The sequence below is a fragment of the Oryzias latipes genome, chromosome 11 (genome assembly GCF_053564925.1).
Source record: "Oryzias latipes strain Hd-rR chromosome 11, Olatipes_Hd-rR_3.1".
NCBI classification, from domain to species: domain Eukaryota; kingdom Metazoa; phylum Chordata; class Actinopteri; order Beloniformes; family Adrianichthyidae; genus Oryzias; species Oryzias latipes.
Genome location: NC_136247.1, coordinates 11,746,712 through 11,764,749, shown reverse-complemented (window position 1 = coordinate 11,764,749; position 18,038 = coordinate 11,746,712). Strand labels below are relative to the sequence as shown.

At 40.1% G+C, this 18,038-nt stretch overlaps 3 protein-coding genes across 4 annotated transcripts in view; 2 read left to right on the top strand and 1 right to left on the bottom strand.

Moving 5' to 3' along the window:
- The first annotated feature begins 2,147 nt into the window (after positions 1-2,147).
- On the top strand, positions 2,148-6,673 carry LOC101161252 (solute carrier family 52, riboflavin transporter, member 2). The gene is made up of 4 exons (XM_004074291.5): positions 2,148-2,393; positions 3,222-4,065; positions 4,144-4,267; positions 4,357-6,673. Exons 1-4 carry the CDS (start codon positions 2,243-2,245, stop codon positions 4,591-4,593), a joined length of 1,356 nt encoding a protein of 451 aa, XP_004074339.1. The 5' UTR covers positions 2,148-2,242; the 3' UTR covers positions 4,594-6,673.
- Positions 6,674-8,331: 1,658 nt separating this feature from the next.
- slc52a3-2a (solute carrier family 52 member 3-2a) lies at positions 8,332-13,526 on the top strand. 2 transcript variants are annotated; one of them, XM_020707218.2, is made up of 5 exons: positions 8,368-8,471; positions 9,835-9,880; positions 10,419-11,435; positions 12,627-12,750; positions 12,857-13,526. In XM_020707218.2, exons 3-5 carry the CDS (start codon positions 10,423-10,425, stop codon positions 13,064-13,066), a joined length of 1,347 nt encoding a protein of 448 aa, XP_020562877.1. In that variant the 5' UTR covers positions 8,368-8,471; positions 9,835-9,880; positions 10,419-10,422; the 3' UTR covers positions 13,067-13,526. The 2 variants fall into 2 exon arrangements, with proteins under 2 accessions (XP_011479351.1, XP_020562877.1); XM_011481049.3 differs by lacking the exon at positions 9,835-9,880 and having other exon boundaries at positions 8,332-8,471.
- A 1,500-nt stretch (positions 13,527-15,026) lies between these two features.
- The window catches only part of nfatc1 (nuclear factor of activated T cells 1), a 32,327-nt gene continuing 29,315 nt past the window's right edge, over positions 15,027-18,038 (bottom strand). Inside the window, exon 11 of the mRNA XM_004074292.5 lies at positions 15,027-17,351. Coding sequence (XP_004074340.1) covers positions 17,296-17,351 — 56 coding nt within the window. The 3' untranslated portion in view covers positions 15,027-17,295. The remainder of the gene's footprint in view (positions 17,352-18,038) is intronic.

Below are 18,038 nucleotides of genomic sequence, written 5' to 3'. Positions count from 1 at the left end.
TCAACTCCCGCAGTGAAAGCTGCGTCTCAATCTGACGCCGTGTTTCCATCTCTCTGACAGAGTTTGAAGCCAAAGCCCCTCCCCCGCCTCTTTACCTGCTTTTCCTCTCTACCTGTTCACCTGTTCACATCCTCTGCAGCTTAGAGTTATTTTCCCCGCGCTCCCAGTGTGTTCTACACAGAGAGCGCAAAATACGGTCATAGCAGGTTAACCCGTTAGTCGGAACGCTCTAGCGCAACAGAAGGATGAAAGAGCTGTCAATCTATCTGGCAACACTGCGCGGGATAAGGAAGAAGCAGAGGTTTCCTGACAGGGACATGATGTCAGTTGATGAAGCAGAAAAGAACCTCAAACGAGGTTCATCGTGTTCAGATCTGCGTGCCAATGCCCCACTGAGGCGCAAAACAGCAAAAACGGGAAAAGGCTGAAGCTAAAAAAAAAAAAAAAAAGTATTTTTCCGTCAGGAAAAAATTAATTCATAGATTTTCAGCTCTGTTGAACCATTACAATGTTTTTCTTCCTGCAAATGACTTTGACCTGCATCTATCCCAGCTGGTTCAGCGCGCTTCAGGCCGTCTGTCGTGGACAAACAATGTCGCAGACACACGCACACTTTTTTTACCGAACAGGATTTGTGAAAATATATTTAATGATTATGTTGCACATTAAACAAAAGAGGAATGCATGAAAAGATGAGACTGGAGGAGGGACATGAATGTCTTTAATAATATCAATAAAAATACGTGTTTTTTTCTGCGGGACGGGAGACGATACAAAATCAATGCATCTTTATTACTGTGCGGGACTAAATTCTATGAGTTTTGCGGGTGCGGGCGGGAGTGGACATACATATTGCGGGTGCGGACGGGAGTGTAACGCATACGTTGCGGGAGCGGGCGGGATTGGTCAGAAATTTGGGGGGTGCGGGCGGGAGCGGGATGAAGAAAATAGTCCCGCGCAGGGCTCTAGTGTGGAGTAAGCCCGTCCCCACTTCCCGTCACCCATCTGTTACATGCTGTCCAGCTAGCTTACAGTCCCTCACAACGGCAACTTAACATTAGCAGTGCAACAAAAATGGCAAGCAATACTGGAGCTATCCAGCTGTACAGTTTTGAACCAGATTCAAGTTCAGACAAGGAAAACAAAGATGTACAAATGTTTATCTAATAGAAAATTTTCATTTGTAAAGAACCATTATTCTAGACATCAAGCTACATCCATGATAGTTAATACAAGATGTTTTATGAATGTGTGTGGAGTTTACATTTTTCATTAAATCACAGCCAGACAACTAAACAAAGAATTTTTTTACAACCAATGTGAGTTCCTTTACTTCATCATGGAAACAAGGCTTCCTTTTTGCATGTGGAAACCAGGTTACGCTAGTTACCTGGTTATGTAAATGCACCCAATCAGCCCTAACCTCACTGGTCTTATTTTTTTACTTTTATTTATCCCACAATGGGGAAGTTGTTCTCCGCATTCTGACCCATCCCCTGGGGGAGCGGTGAGCTGCAGACGAGCCGGGGGGCGACAGCTGGCTAGGGAGAGCGATCGCTATACGCTTCGGTTGTTGGACGACCTGCTCTACCGCCTGAGCTAAACTGCCGCCTTTAATATAGGTTTTAAAAGCTACAACCGGTTTCCTCCTGCTATTTATTTTTGTTTTCCATGTTCTATGTGAACACCGGTGTGGACTATTGTTTTTCCTTTATGAAATCTGACAGACAAGCAAACCAAACTCCTGATAAAAAGCTCGAGCCATCTGTTTCCTGCCAGTGATGCCTTCACTGGAAAAAAGAAGTGTAGGATATTATAGTGCCAGTTGGAACAACACAATAATTAGTTGAATGACTACAATGAAAATACATCAAAATCGTATTTGTAAGAAATAGCTTGACACACTTGTTTGAACCTAAAGTGTAAGTTTTGACTGTTTTGAGGCGAATTGGATGGCACCATCTAGATAAATCGTAGTTTTGTTTTGCTTGTCTTTTTACCTGTATTTATGTACTAGCTATGTTTGGCTCTAAAAATTAAACTCTTTGCCAAGGCACCTTATTTTTTTCGCAAATGATTCAGCTATTGTGAAAAAGAAAATGTACGTTACAAAAACATTTTTGACTAGTTTTCAAAGTTCCCTGAAGGCATCAAAGGGGCGGGACCTTTGCGCAATCGTCCCCTACAGTTCAGACTGTCACGACGTGAGGAGGAGAAACACACGTACTAGTCAACGCTAATCATGACCGACTCACGCGTGAGCGTGTGGAGCCGTTTGTGGAGCAATCCCGCGGTAACCCACGGGCTCGTCGCTCTGTTCGGGATGGGCTCGTGGATTTCGGTCAACAGTCTGTGGGTTGAGCTCCCGGTCATAGTGAACGAGCTTCCCGAAGGTCAGTGTCCGCGAAGGCGGCGTGGACTCGTTTGTTCTCTTGTTTGTGTGTCGCATTGCAAACTCCCACACAGTCCACAACATCAACACAATCGTCAAAGTGTTGATTTGTCTGTGTTGTGTGCAGGTTTGTGACTCATTAAAAGCGTGGATAAAGGCACACATGCAACTTATGTTGTCAAATTTGCCATCGTTGTGTTTGTCCATTGATTTTTACTCACACACGTGATTGAAATTGCTTGAATTTTCTATATTTTTTCCAGCCGTGTGAGTTTTACACATATGTGTCTGTTTTTTTTTTGTTTTTGTTTTTTTTGTTGCTTTTAATACACATCGTTATGAATCAGAAACCCATGCAAAAAAATGCCTTCGTAAAAAAACAGTAGGTGTGACGTAAAAGCTACTACTAGTTAGCCACAAGCTCTGCAGGTTTACTCTGCACCAACAGTCCGGCCAACATCTCAGGCAAATTTCTTATGAACTCTGCAGAAACTATGTTCTTGAATACGATACTTTAAAATATATATATTATTTTGGGTAAAAACGACAATCGGAATGAAAAGACTACTGGGAACACTTTTAGTAGATCAAAAGATGATCAGAGTGGGTTTTGAATGATTGTATCACTGAGTTGATTGTTCTTTTCTAAGTTGTGATTTAAAAAAAAAAAAAATTTTGGCTGCTCGTAAATCATCCACCTTATTCGTTTTAAGGATTGATTTCTAATAAAAGTTTATCATGCGTTACTTTAAATATGTCCACACGCTTTGAAGGTCACGTGTGCCATCCAGCCCTATATCTGAGTGTCTGTTTGTGTTTTATGTTGCAGGCTGGAACCTCCCCGCCTACCTCTCTGTGCTCATAGCGTTTGGGAACTTGGGTCCAATAGTGGTGACCATAACCCATCACTGTGCTCCAGGACGTCTGAACGAACGCATGGTTATTCCCTGCATCCAGGCCCTGGCCGTGGTAGCGTCTGTTTTTTTGGCCATCTTCTGGTCACACACTGTAAACATAGCAGGAGAATCACGATCCCTCCCCTTCCTGCTTTTGACCTTTGTCTTATCTTTTGTTTGCTGTACGTCCAACGTTACGTTCCTGCCTTTTATGTTTCGCTACCCTCCCCAGTACATACGCACCTTCTTCATTGGCCAAGGCTTCAGCGCCTTGTTCCCCTGCATTGTGGCTTTAGGCCAAGGCGTCGGAGAGCTGGAGTGCAAAACTGTGAATGGCACAGTGCACCCAGAGTATTTAAAGGAGAACTTTCCTGCCCAGAACTTCTTCTGGTTTCTGTTTGTAATGTTGTCCGTCTCGGCGGTCAGCTTTTGGGCTCTAACACAAAGACCGTCGGAATCGAAGAAAGAGGAGCAGGAGTCCAACTGCGCTGCGCCAAAGAGCGATGAAGAGACTCACCGGCTCTACAAGGGAGGGACACCGGTGTCTGACGAGCTGGTCCAAGTGGAGGAGCTGCCTCCCCCGACGTTTTGGAATCCACGAAACATTTACCTCCTCAGCCTGCTCGCTATCTCCAACGCCCTCACAAACGGCGTCCTTCCATCTGTGCAGAGTTTTACCTGTCTACCTTACAGCCTCATGACCTTTCACCTCTCTGTGGTGTTTGGCAACATAGCTAACCCGCTGGCTTGTTTCCTGGCCATGTTTGTGGTCCTCAGGTGAGTAGACTGACATGTTTTAGCTCACTTACAGCTGCTGGAGTTGCAGTTGACCTTTTGTCTTTGCTCCAAACACAGATCTCCTGCAGGCCTGGGCGTCCTGTCTGTGGCTGCAGGCGTGTTTGCTTCATATCTATTGGCGTTGGCAGCATACAGTCCCTGTCCACCTCTCCAGGGAAGCAACGCTGGTGTGGCTTTAGTGGTGAGGGGCATGTTTTCTTTTAGCCAGTGCTAAATTGAAAAGAGTGTGCGCTGGTTGACATGGTGATAATATGTTTGTTCCCCCTTCAGATTATCTCCTGGATCTTTTTCATCGGCCTCTTCTCCTACCTGAAGGTGGTGATCGGGACCCTGCTTCATGAAGCTGGTCACGCCGGGCTGCTGTGGTGCGGCATCTCCATCCAAGCGGGCTCGCTCTTTGGAGCGCTGACCATGTTCCCACTGGTAAATGTGTATCAGGTGTTCACCAGAGCCCAAGAATGTGTGGACAACAGCGGCCAACAGCAAGGACTTGGCCACTGTTCTTAAGAACACAAAGGTCCAATTTTTTTTTTGGAAAATGACTGTTGAATGACAAACTGCCTTCAGTGAGAACAGAGCTAGAGCTGCTCAGCGACAGTTTTCCTTCAGGATCATACGGCACATCGTCGACTACCGTGACAATTCTGATTTTGTTGCTTTTCAACAAAAGTGACACCTGAAGTGCATTACTGAACGAAGATTCCTTGCATGAACCAGCTTCTTCATCGGAATCATGTGTGAAGTTTTTTGTTTAGGAACAGATTTGTGGGACAAAATGGAGGATTACAAACGTTTACAGCTGGCTTTACAAATGTGCTTTGATTGGATGCAGTAAATCTTTGTCATCCTGACAAGAGCACGCTACTTTGTCCAGCCACTAGGAGGCACTACCTGAGCCTGTTTTGTTGCTACATGTCAGTGGACAACACATACACATTTGCACGCCAATCAGTCCGTCAGGAGGCTGGTCCTACTGGGGGCACTACGACAAATGCATATCTAAGTGCTGCTGATAAACAGAGAGAAGTTCCTTGTTTGTGGAGGATTCAAAATGGCTGCCTCAATGCGTGGAAGTGTCAACAAGCCTTTTTTATCATAAGAAAATATGCTTCTGAAATAATGTAGCTCTTCAGCTACTACACATTCCTGCAGTCTAACACACTGTGGGAAAAAACATGTCATAAAACGAAGACAAATAAGGAAAGGGGGGGGCTAGAAAGAAGGCTGAGATCATAAGAATGTGTGATTGTCAACACACCTGCCTGGAAGAGATTGTAATTATCTTAAAATTATAGTAATAATTTGAGCATCAAAGTAAAACATGTTGACAATTTAGCTAATTTTTTGTGCCTTTAATCAAAATCTAGTGCATTACAACTTATCGGCTATTTACTATATATGACAACGGTTTAGAAAGAAGCAATGTTTAAACAGGGGATTAGCTTTTGGGTAAATGTATTCTTCAAGGTAGTTTATAGTAAAATTAACTAAAATGTTAAATTGTACACTTTAGAATCACCCATCAATGAGATAATTTCTTTGACACTTTTTTGATGCAGTGGTAACATGCATTGAATTCAGGTGGGTTGCATTTTAAGGAATTTTAAAGTTTTGAATAAGAAGTTAGGTTCCTGTTTTGACTGTGGCGGTGAATGTCCAGGGAATTGCACCATCATGTGACTCGAGCTCTCTCTGCTTTTAACTCTAATCCACATGCTGGAAGACTTTTCTGTTGTTTTTTGCCACTCCACATCACGTAGTTTTAACATTTCAACAATTTTTTTTATCCCATAATAATGTCATAATAATGTCGTGGTTCGAAGACTTTTCGATCAATAAATATGTTAGCAGATAAAGAGGGAAAGCAGGAATAATATGCTTTGGAGCCTTAATGACATTTCCCAGCTAAGCTAGAGTTTCTACTTGGTGGCAAATATGAAAACAAAATTAAGGCAATGGAAATGTTTTACATTTCAAACAACAATAAATACCTGATGAAGTGATTTGAATTACCTCTAATAGGAAATGTAGTTTAAAAATCCCACTGACCTTAAATGCACCTCAAAATACTACTAGCAGCCATTATTATTGGTCCATACTGTGGAAATATTAAAAATTATATTGTAAGATAGAAAACAAACAGAAGTGTTGCAGCTTTAACTTGAAAAACAGTCAGCTGGACGCTCCACCAATGCCTTTTTTCCTGTTTTACTGTTTGAAGTACGTTCTGAAGTATTACCCCCGTACTTTAAATGGCGTTTCTGATTTTTGGTGAATATAAGAGGTGATTCCCATATGATTATATAATTCTCAAAGATTTGAGGTCACAAACTGTGAACTCTTCCTCCATGTAAAGTGCACACTCCCACCTCCCAGCTGTGCTGGCACCATGTCTCCCACATGCCGGGACCACTTTTGATTTGATGACTTTCATTATTTTAATATATCTGTCAAATGTCTGTACTGCAGAAGGTTTTTAAATGTCTGTCAAATACCAAAAAACCTTTGAGTGAATATACCTAACTTTCAAGACTTTGCTTTAAAATAAAGGGTTTGGTTCATGTAACCTAAGTCTAAATGGAGAAAAGTATCTGTTTTTACTCATTTATTTGCATACGGAAATGCCAATCCATTATCTTTGGTATGCCTTTTACAGCCGACAGTCATTTCTGTCTAACAACCAGTGTTTTACTTGAAACCTGAACTTTTAGGGAAATGTTCAAAAAGTCAGATTTAACAATTTAACTTTTAGTAAACTATCGCAGAAGAGCTGAAGTTGTTAGTGCTGCAAAGGGTGGAAATGTCACTGAGTCAGATAAGTGTAAAGGCAGATGAGACAACAATTTTTGGCATTCTGGTTTACTTTCTATGTTTTTTATAAATGTTGCCCCTATGTCAGGCACGTCACCCAAAATACATTTTATTCCATATGGGTTACTATGGATAGTTTGGGCACCCAAACCTCTCCTCTTCAGTAAAGTTTTGACTCAGGGAGGGGCTGCAAAGATTTTGTAATCCAGCAGCGTCTTCATGGAGTAGGGAGCAACAGATTTTTCTATTTTTGTTTGTCACAAATTGCAGACAACACACACACTGAAACAGGGTGTAATAAAAATCTTTCATGAGACTAAGTAGATGTATACACCCATTGATTACTTTATAGTGAATTGGAACCTGTTGAATGCAGTGAAATTAATTTTTTGAAATTATTTTTTGTGGATGTTATCCTCTGGGAACTACGTAGGGAACACACTTAAAGCTCATGAAAATAAAAAAATAAATCCCACAAGCTAATTTTTTGTTTTTAATTCTGGGATTTGTCCTGTCCTATTTTGCTGATGTCCTCATGCTTCATCAAAAATATGAAGTCTTTGTGGCATAAAATGTTTTTGTGATATTGTCTTTGCGATGAGAAATTATGCTAATTTTCTGACAGTTTTACATAAATGTTTGAAGCCTTTACGTATTTTTTTTTAACTCTTTATTGTTTCATCTTTTTAATGAAATGGGTCTTATGTACCAAAATATTTCCGCTAGTCTAGTTTTGGAAAAATGCAAAGCACACGTTGAGTAAAACGACAAATAAATTCTAATGGACTCCTTTTGTCCTTAATTCATGTGTATGTTGGTGCTGACTTAATAAATGCCTTTCTGTAAATTCTGGGATATTTTCAAAAATGTTCAAATGAAACATTGATGCTGGGGCATTTTATCTTTGAACTCAGACCAGAAGTTTCCTTCATTCAGATGAAGATTTGCAGGGCTTTGTTGAACTCAGCAGTGTACCGTGTCTGCTGTTTTGAGATGTGACCACCAGCAGAGCCCAGCTGGTTGAATAAAAATAAATGTCATCAAACTTGACCAAGAGTATGAAGACTTGTAGCTTTTTTCTTGGCTGTAAGTACATCTTTTTTTTATTTTTTTACTTTTGCTTTTATGTAACGCATGTTTCTCATAATAATCAGGTAAAAATACATTGAAATTGAATGAAGTATCCCTCTCACATACAGACTTCTCGTGGGTGTTTGTGCACCTCAAGTAAACCCTAATTTTTCCCTCTGGTCCCGTGAGCTTCTTAAAGAGAATTAATGAATTCAGCAGATTCTTGCACATGGCATTCCTGCTCTGGCTGACCAAAAACAACACACACATATGTCTAAAAATCAAGATACATCAGTGATGATCCAAACATTTTAGCAGAGAAGGTAAAGTGTGTGAGACCGTGACGACACTTTGCCAACAAAACTTGAGCAATGGTTGGTCACAATACCGCACACCCACTAATCGCAAGCAGGGTTTAATCCCTCGCTGCTTTCACAGTTTACAGCACAGGACTTTGCCTTCTTCTTTACTCTCAGAAGAAAAAGCGCTTCAGCAAACAGCAGGTGAGTGTCTGTTGTCACTTACAGGATCATGTTTATGATTTTAAACTGACAGTTTATGTTTGTGATCGAAAAATCTGATGCACACTCTAACACATTACTCAGTATTGATTCTTTAGCAAATTCAAAATCATTCCCTGCTTCATTTGGATCCATATAAGACTCTTGACTTCCATCAAACTCAGCATGCAGTGCTATATACATAAGCATTTCATGTTTGGCTAGCATCTGAATATCCCAAAATAATGCAAGTAATCTTGATGCGTTATGTGCAGGACATATTATTTGCTTATTTGGGGTAAATCCAGGAACTGCAAATGATCAGCATACTTTGACAAACTGCTATTCAACATGGGGCTTCAAAATAAAAGAACCAACAGCAGAGATGGGTATCATCTCAAAGAGAAAACATACTCTTAAAAACAAATAAGTCACCTAGTATTCCTTTTTCAAAGGATTTGGCCAACCAATGTAACTTATTTATAAAAATCTTGAATCTTTTCCAGGCTATAACTAACAGTTGTTTTAGTTAATGATTGATCTATTAAACATTTTGGGAACTATTGTTCATGAGACCATTTATCATGAAGAAAAAAAAACATTTTGATGTGCAGAACATCCACTTTTCCCTCTAAGTCCTGTGCAGGATGGTGAAGGTTGCTGGAGCCTATCCCAGCTACTTTGGGTAAGGTTCACCCCTGACAACATGCCAGTGTATTGAAGTTCTTGAAGCATGTGGGGTTCTTCCAGTTGTTACTATTAACTTGTTTTGCACCAGCATTGTGACACTTCTTTTTAAAATAATTAAAAAACTGTTATGCACCAACCAACAGCCTTTTTATGTGAGTTGTTATTGTAAATAGTTCTGAACAATAAATTTCAATAAAATACACTTATTCATGAGCCATAAACAAACACATCTTGATCTTAATGTTGTTTAACCCTTGTGCTATCTTAGATGACCCCACCCTTACATTGACGTGTTATTCCTACCATGACAAAAGTGGATAAAGGTGGAAAGATTTCATGTAATCCATGGACACCAGTGAAGATCACAAATCATTGAAGAAAAAAGGTTCAGCGCACTGTCGAGTGGGTCTAAATGACCCAACTCCCAATGTTAAAGTGCCTAGGATAGCACAAGGGTTAAACATCACATGATAGCTGTGGTCTAGATCTCTGGCCCCTTTGACTTAACTAAAACCTTCACCTTCTGAACTATAAATGGGGATCAGACTTGGAGTCCACCACCCAGGAATCTGATACTTTTGTATCACAGTTCCTATAAACATTCTTAGCATTTGCCGCTCCCTTTTGAGCATGCTTTGCACCTTTCTCTTTTCTAAACCCTATCTATCCCTTTTAGGGGTCACAGGGTTGCTAGAGCCTATCTCAGCCACTGTTGGGCAAAGGTAGGGGGCTCCCTGAATGGGTGACTAATCCATCACAGTGCCACACCACCACACACAGTCACTCTAATTTGCGCTATCTTGTGGGGTCCAGAAGACCTCACCCTTACATTGAAATGTCATCCCTCCCATGAGAAAGGTGGACAGGATTTCATGTCTGCCATGGACACCAGTGAAGATCAAAAATCATTGAATAAAAAAGTTAAGCACACTGTATGTGGGTTCCAGATGACCACACTCCCAAAGTTAACGTGCCTTGAATAACACAAGAGCTATGGAGAGTTTTAAAGTCCCCAGTTTAACACACTGACAACAAACATCTGCCATATCTGGCAGTTTCAGCTGCACTCTGTTCTGATTTTGAAGATCTTTACTCAGACAGTTTGATGCTTTAAGCTTTTATGTTGCTGTGATTGGAGCTCCAGTCCATCAGATGTCACAGAATCACATGATGGCAATGTAATATCCTGTTCTGACAATAATCTTCAGTTGGATTTTGAAATTTCATTTCACACCCCCTCTTTCTTCTTTTTCTGAACAGCAACATGTCTCTCTTCACCCACCTGCTGGCGTGCCTGTTTGGTATGGGCTCCTGGGTGTCCATCAACGGTTTGTGGGTGGAGCTACCTCTCATTGTCCCACAGATCCCAGAGGGCTGGTACCTGCCCTCCTACCTTTCCATTCTCATTCAAATGGCAAATGTTGGACCCCTCTTCATCACTCTGATGCATCGTTTCCGCCCAGGCGCTCTGAATGAGACTGCTGCCATTTATGTGATTATCAGCCTGGGCAGCATAGCAACTTTCCTGCTGGGCTTCTTTTGGAAGGAGACATTAGTTGTAGCAGGGGCTCCTCGGAGTGTGGCTCTCCTTGTTTTGACTTTCTTCCTTGCTGTTGTTGACTGCACCTCCTCCGTCACCTTCCTCCCTTTTATGATGCACCTAAAGCCACAGTATCTCACCACCTACTTTATAGGAGAAGGTGTGAGCGGCCTCCTGCCAGCCCTGGTGGCTCTGATCCAGGGAGTGGGTGTTGTGCACTGCAAGAACAGCACACATCTTCTGAACCAAACCTTTACCACCTTTAGCAATGCTGTTGTAGTAGAGCTGCAGGCTCAATACCAGCCTGCAAACTTTTCTGCAGAGGTTTTCTTTTTCTTTCTCAGTGCCATGATGCTTGTTTGCCTAGTGGCTTTCCTATTGTTAAACTACCACCCTTCTGTTGCCAGAGAGCACCCAACCAAAAGATACACAAACGGTGTTAAAGAGCCTTGTCAGAAAGGCAGGATGTGTAGCGCGCAGAGATCAATGATTGATCCATACAGGCCTGCAAAGCAGAGGCGCAAAAGCAGCTTTGGCACCGGCGTTTACAGTTGGTGGCAGGTGTTTTACATCTTTGCCATTCTGTCCTGGGTGAATGCTCTTACCAACACAGCTCTGCCCTCAGTCCAGTCGTACTCCTGCATGCCATATGGGAACAACGCCTATCACCTGTCAGCCACGCTCGCTGCTGTGTCTAATCCAATGGCCTGCTTCATCGCCTTGTTCGTTCCCATCAGGTGAGTGTGCAGCGCAGATGGAGTCGCAGAATTCGCTATCAGCGGCTTAATCCGATGCCACATACACACCGGGCATGTGATGCATGCTCAAGAATGCGCTAAAAACCTCCAATGCACTTTAACATTCATTGTTCACACTGGACTGTCACTACTTGATACTAGTGGATGTGCATCGCCTACAGTTGGTAGAAGTTTGGTGCGAAATTTCAAAGAGGTGCTTTCTTTTAAAGCTCTCTTCTATGTGAAAGACTTTGAGTCAATTAATTCTGGCCAGGAACAACAAACCAAAATGATTATTTCTCCTTCATGATCCCTTTTCAAACAGGTTTACTTTTGTGCTTTGAAAAGGATGCTACCCATATGTCACTGCCAAATCCAAGTCCCTGATAGGTCAAAGTACTATTGGTTTACCTTTCAATGCGCGTTCAACTTCCGCACGATTTATATGTATACAAAACAAACTAAAAACTTGCGTAGCAATGCCTGAAACGCGAGAGTTTTGAACACACCGAAACGCCTATACGCTCGCTTACACAGACTTTCACTGAAAATAGCTGCTTGAACGCGCTTGTAGCATGAGACAAGATACATACAGTACTTTATAAAACAAAATATTGTTGGAGGATTTTAACCCTTTAACACCTGAGCTTCAACTTCAGTTTTTTGACAATTGTAACTTTTCAACTGTTTACCCAACTCACGTCATTCCAGCTCATTCTGAAGCGCTGATATGCAACACTTTATTACACAGGTAGTGAAGTATCTACATAATCAATGTAAATCAGCTGGTTATGACACAGCTTCAGAATCAGATGATTGACGTTGATTGTGTAAACGGTAAAAGAACACGACATGTCAAGATGGGTGTTTTTTTGGTGTCACTGGCAGGTATTAATGGGTTGTACAACCATAAATGTCACACTTTGATTCCAGTTGCCAGTCTTCATGTAGGCAGGGGTGTACTTGGGCCAGGGTGGGTTGGAGTGCCATTTTCTTTAACTCTTAACCACACAAATTCTCGCTCTCCCCATCAGTTCTCCATCACTCACAACCTCCTCTCCGATTCCCATTCACATTCACATTTTTCTGTGCATAACGTTTTTCTGTTTTGCACTCCACATTGCCCTTGCTGTTCATCAGACCCATTCTGCCACAATGTCAAGGAGACCAATTTGAACTGTGTCTCTGCAGATCCTTGGTGTTCATGGGAACTCTCACAGTGGTGGGCAGTGCTGTTGGAGCTTACATAATGGGCATGGCTGTGCTGAGTCCATGTCCTCTACTGGTGAATGATACTTCAGGTGGTGCTGTCATGGTGAGTTGAACAAGTGCACTTTTATGAGTGAAGTCTTCTAATGAGCATAAATCAAAGATATGTAACCATAAGCCCCAACCCTTATACCCTTCCTGTTTTTCTATAGGTGTTGGCCTGGATCTTTTTTATTCTCTCACTGTCCTATGTGAAGGTGATCATTGGCCTAATCCTGCGAGATGAAGGCCACAGCGCTCTCGTGTGGTGTGGAGCCGTAGTGCAGTTAGGTTCTCTGCTGGGAGCCATCACCATGTTTCCTCTGGTCAGTGTGTATGACTTGTTCACATCCGGAGACCCATGCAACACAAAATGTCCTTGAATTTGTGGCTCTCTTGTGTTCTTTTAGCTGTCACACAACCAAATCATTTTAGAAGCTGTCAAAAAGGTGGAATATCTCACTGTTTTTGAGTTGTTGTTTTTTTTGTTATTTTACAGGTCATTGACATTATTTTGTTCCTTTTTTGTAAATTATTAAAGAATACAACGTTGATTGTAATTATTGTTTTATTGTTAGTCTCTATGCTCGATTGTTGAATCAGCATTTAAGCTGAAAATCAAGGTACTTGTGTTGACCACTTGCTTGTTCGAGAAGACGCTGCAGAAATCAGGGAGGAAATACTTCACCTTACAACAAACTGAGAATACATGAAACTGTCACCGGTTAGTTGCAGGTTATTTCATTCAATTCAATCACGTTTCTGACTGTCAAACCACAACATGAAATAGTAGTGAAATGGAAATGAACACCTACTGTTGTAAAATTAAATGTACATGTTTGATTCAGGGACTCCTCTGTTTCTTGAGTTTTCTGATGATGAAAAATACTGATTTTCAACGTCATGTTTGTTTTTGGAAAAAGATCATTGTCCTTAACCAAAAGGGACACATTCCGGCTTTTCATACCATTATACACATGACAGACATTCTCCTGATCTAAATAAATTAGATGTTTGATTTTGATTTTGTTCATTATATGAATGAACAAAAAAATTCTCATTCTTACCTCCTTCCCTGCATTAAACACAACAGAGAAATAGAAAATGTACATAATTCTGAATTTTAAAATTGGAATCAATTTTCATCAATTACTTTTTTCAACTCTGAACATCCAGTTTTACTTTTTTAAGGACAAACAGGATAACGAATCTAGAGGTTTAAGCTTTTATTCTGGAATTACCGTAATTTCTTTTTTCTTTTCTTTTTCCCCCCCAAATATCCAATTGACAGTCATGGTTCCAAATTTTCTCTACCCAGTTCAGTCCTGAACATTCTAATGAAATCAGATTGTCTTTTCACAAAAATGCTTTCTAAACCAAAAAAGAATGCATCAAAGGGTTTTTGGTGTGACACCATGTTGACCAGGTACGGAGAGGAACATTTTCCTTTGTACACAACATTTTTAAAAACCTCCAGCAGAACCAGACTCAAGAAGGGTGACCAGCTCCTGTGACTCATTAAAAGACAGCAAAGAGACAAACACAGAACATCTGTCATTGTATCAAAAAGTTAAGTAATTATCTGCAACAATAAAAGAAAACAAATATTTTGAATTTTTTTTGTGGGACCAAACAGATAGGTATTACAGCTGTACGCATTCACAAAGGGACCAACTTGTAGAATATTCTTCAATAATTATGATTACTTAAACTCTTTCATGATGTAAGTAGTTACTGATACTGTAAATACTATTTTGGGATGGAAAAGTTAAACATAAGGCAGTGGTGCATTTGTAGAGGAGTTGGCCTCTGATACTTCAATACTTTGAATGTCTTTTAAATAACTTGTCTTCTTTGTCAAGATGGTTGAATAAATAATGAAAACTAACTCACATATTTATCCCTTGTGCTATCCTAGGCACTTTAATGTTGGGAGTTGGGTCATCTAGACCCACTAGACAGTGCGCTGAATCTTTTTTCTTCGATGATTTGTGATCTTCACTGGTGTCCATGGATTACATGAAATCTTTCCACCTTTATCCACCTTTGTCATGGTAGGGAGAACACGTCAATGTAAGGGTGGGGTCATCTAAGATAGCACAAGGGTTAAGTGTCACCAATGAATCTTTCACCCCATCGAGATCTAATCTCTGCCTTTTTTGTAAATAAACAAATTATTTGATAAGACAAATGAACGCATGTTTATATGTTATAACTGATTTTTCCCTCTTTTTGGGGAAATAACAAACAATTTCTTTTTCAGAGAGATGTGTAATTAGCAGATAACTGCTTTTCTCTCTTCTATCATTAAATGCAAATTGAGGCAAACATTCAAAGCAAGAAAAAAAGAGAAGAAGGCATCTTTATTCATTTACAAAAACAGCAACTTATTGATGTGGTATTTCCAGAACCTCATCAGTAAACTTTGTCAGAATGGCCCCTCGTGCTCTTTAGAAAGTTAAGATCCATAAATATAAAAAAAAAAACTTTCAAGAGATTATCATCATTTTTTTAACAAGCAAACAGTAAAGATTTGCTGTCACTTGCGTAGATAAGTCTGTAAGGATGAAAATACATGCACAGAGAATAAATAATAATGTACAAAAATAAACAGAAATGTTGGTATTGCTGCCCATCACTGTGACATTTTCTTTGGAATCTCACCTGGAACTGTTTCTACATTCTTTAAGACACAAGGGCTGCCTGCAAGTTGTTCTTTGGGAAACACAAATATATATGTCTGATGAAAAACTTCAAAAATAAAACTATTTTAGGCTTTAAGAACTTAATAATACAGTAAATATTGTGTCACTTAATTTCAGAGGTGGATGGAACATATTCCATTTACTCAATTACCTTTAGTTTGGTAGCTTTTGGTAAAAATTGTACTTCTTGAAGACGTTTTCTGCAGCATACTTTTACTCAGCTAGGTTTCTGATGACAGCCAGTACTCTCACTCAGTCACATTGGGCTATAACTCTCTAGATACTTTTTGTTTTAAACTTTTGAGCCGTTTATTTTAGAGAAACACAATAAAGTCAGTGCAAATGTCCATATTGGAATTTTACTGCATTAAAGGTAGACATAAGCCAGGGCCAGTATGAAGTACGGTAATTCACCCCTGACCGTTGACACTGAAAGCATCATTAGTTATTTTAAAATAAAAGGTCTGCATCTGCAAATCTGCATTTTAATCTAAACCACATCATTTCAAACTGTTAGCACTCCTGTCCCCACTTACATTTTTTACCCTTACTCGAGCAATCATTTGCATTGACTTTTTACTTTTACTAGAGCAATATCTTTAATGAACTAAGGCTACTTTTACTTGAGTAATACTTGGACACTACCCACCTCTGCTTGAACCTGAGCACAAAACCCTACACATCACTTGATTACAGTGACCCCAAAAAATTCTTGAGTGCATGCAGACAGTAGATCTGTTGTCAAAACTTACAAATGTAGATCTAGATGTGTTAGACTAGGACTCACACACCCTTTAAACTCTTAAATAGTTTCAGTAATTGAAGCTAATTAAAGTAGAGCTGCAAGATGAGTTTTAGGGCTTATTTGAACACAACAGTTTTCCATAACACACACGCAGACACAAACCGGTACAGTTCCTTCAGAAACGTCTACTCTTTGTCATATTGTCTTTTTTGCTGAACAGGAAAGCAAATGAATCCTTGTTTTACTTTGCTTGGCTACTTCAAGAACATTCTGTATTTTTCTAAATAATTGGTAGCAAGGCAGTCTGGGGTCATTAATAAATGTACAGATTTGTTCTGCAACAGTTTAGCAGCAGAAATGTCTCTGCTATTGTCTTTTTTTCAGACTCTCCAAGTTTAAAACCAGAGCTAAAGATCTTAGTGTAAACTTTAACCCTCATATAAGAAAGAAAAATGCCAGACCCAGAGCAAAACTGCATAAAACCAACAGGTAGAGTCTTGTGCTAATGGAATAGTATGTCGGAAGGTTATGAACATACCATTTTATATTAAACATTGATCGTGCCTGCAACAAAACTATGCATTTCAGGTAAATTTGCAATGCGTCGGGAGGCGGAAAATGCTATGTTAGCAAACTTTGACTGAAGATTTTTAAAGATGACAGTGACTGTGACAGTCACAGCTCACCCTTAAAATATGGCTTTTTTTTGACCTCTAACCTTTTTCTGGCTGGGCTTTAAAAAAAATTAAAAGTTTTCAACTCTGCCTTGTCATTCAAGTTTCTTCAGACCTTTATTGCTTAGGATTTATTGCATGTTGGAGATTAACTTTACCATAGGTCAAAAGGGCACTGACACTCTAATATTCTCTCAAAGGCAGATATGCAAAATGTGCTATATATACACAAACCATTCATTTACACAATACACACTAACAAAAATGTTGGTCCACTTGAAGCACCATTTTGTGAGTGGCTTGGATGCTACACTGTTTGTCAAATTACCAGTATGTGCTGTTGGTGAGATAAATTCCAGGAAATTTGTAGAACCAAAGGCACGGTTGAACCCTGCTCGCTCTGGAAAGCACTTGTTTTTGCGTTTCTTCTTCCAGCATCCAGCAGTCCATCTGAGAGCATCAAAGCTTCTCTTGTTACCTGTGTGCGACTACGAATGGCTTTGGACTGAGACTGCAGATAGGTCGTTCCTGATGATCTCATTGACTGAAATTAAAAATAAAAGGAAGGTCAGTATTTTTGTGTTTGCCTTGTTTTGAGTTTATTTAATTTTCTTTTAACCCTGACTGACAGCAATGGTCATAAGCTTTCCTGGGTTTCCTTTAAGCAGTCTGTACAGATGAATAATTTACCCATTACAGGTAGTTTAAGTGTCCATTAAAGTCTGAAATAGGTGTAATCTATGAAACTAATTGTTTCCCTCAGCATGTCAGTTAATACACACTCAACAGATAAGCAAATGTGACCAAAACAAACTGTTGAACCTGCATTTATGCAAAGAAGACTAATAAATGATGGCACAGAAACGCAGATGATTTAGGCCTAAAAATTCTTCATGTTCAACTGTTGAGGATTTGTTGGAATCCAACACTTCTAGTGCCTGACTTACCAGTATCCCTAATCAAAAGAGCACACACATATGGTTTATGTGCCATTTGTTTAGGATTTGGTACTGATCACTGTGAATTACTTGGGAAATGGTAGAAAAATGAGGGTTTAGCGTGGGTTTAGGCACAGCCAGATGCACAATTGTGGACAGATGTGCTTGACTTTGCATGAGCAAATTTCTAAGTTAAAAATAACAATGGTTGCCTCTGGCATTTCAAAAACATTTCTTTTGTGTTGTGTGCACCTTCCACATCACAGCTATGAGTACATCTTTGTGTATTAAAT

Coding starts and splice junctions, on each gene's coding strand:
- LOC101161252 (XM_004074291.5), top strand. CDS start 2,243: ATGACCGACTCACGCGTGAGCGTGTGGAGCCGTTTGTGGAGCAATCCC. Junction 2,394..3,221: donor AGTGAACGAGCTTCCCGAAG/GTCAGTGTCCGC, acceptor TTTATGTTGCAG/GCTGGAACCTCCCCGCCTAC. Junction 4,268..4,356: donor ACGCTGGTGTGGCTTTAGTG/GTGAGGGGCATG, acceptor TTCCCCCTTCAG/ATTATCTCCTGGATCTTTTT.
- slc52a3-2a (XM_011481049.3), top strand. CDS start 10,423: ATGTCTCTCTTCACCCACCTGCTGGCGTGCCTGTTTGGTATGGGCTCC. Junction 11,436..12,626: donor GCCTTGTTCGTTCCCATCAG/GTGAGTGTGCAG, acceptor GTGTCTCTGCAG/ATCCTTGGTGTTCATGGGAA. Junction 12,751..12,856: donor CTTCAGGTGGTGCTGTCATG/GTGAGTTGAACA, acceptor GTTTTTCTATAG/GTGTTGGCCTGGATCTTTTT.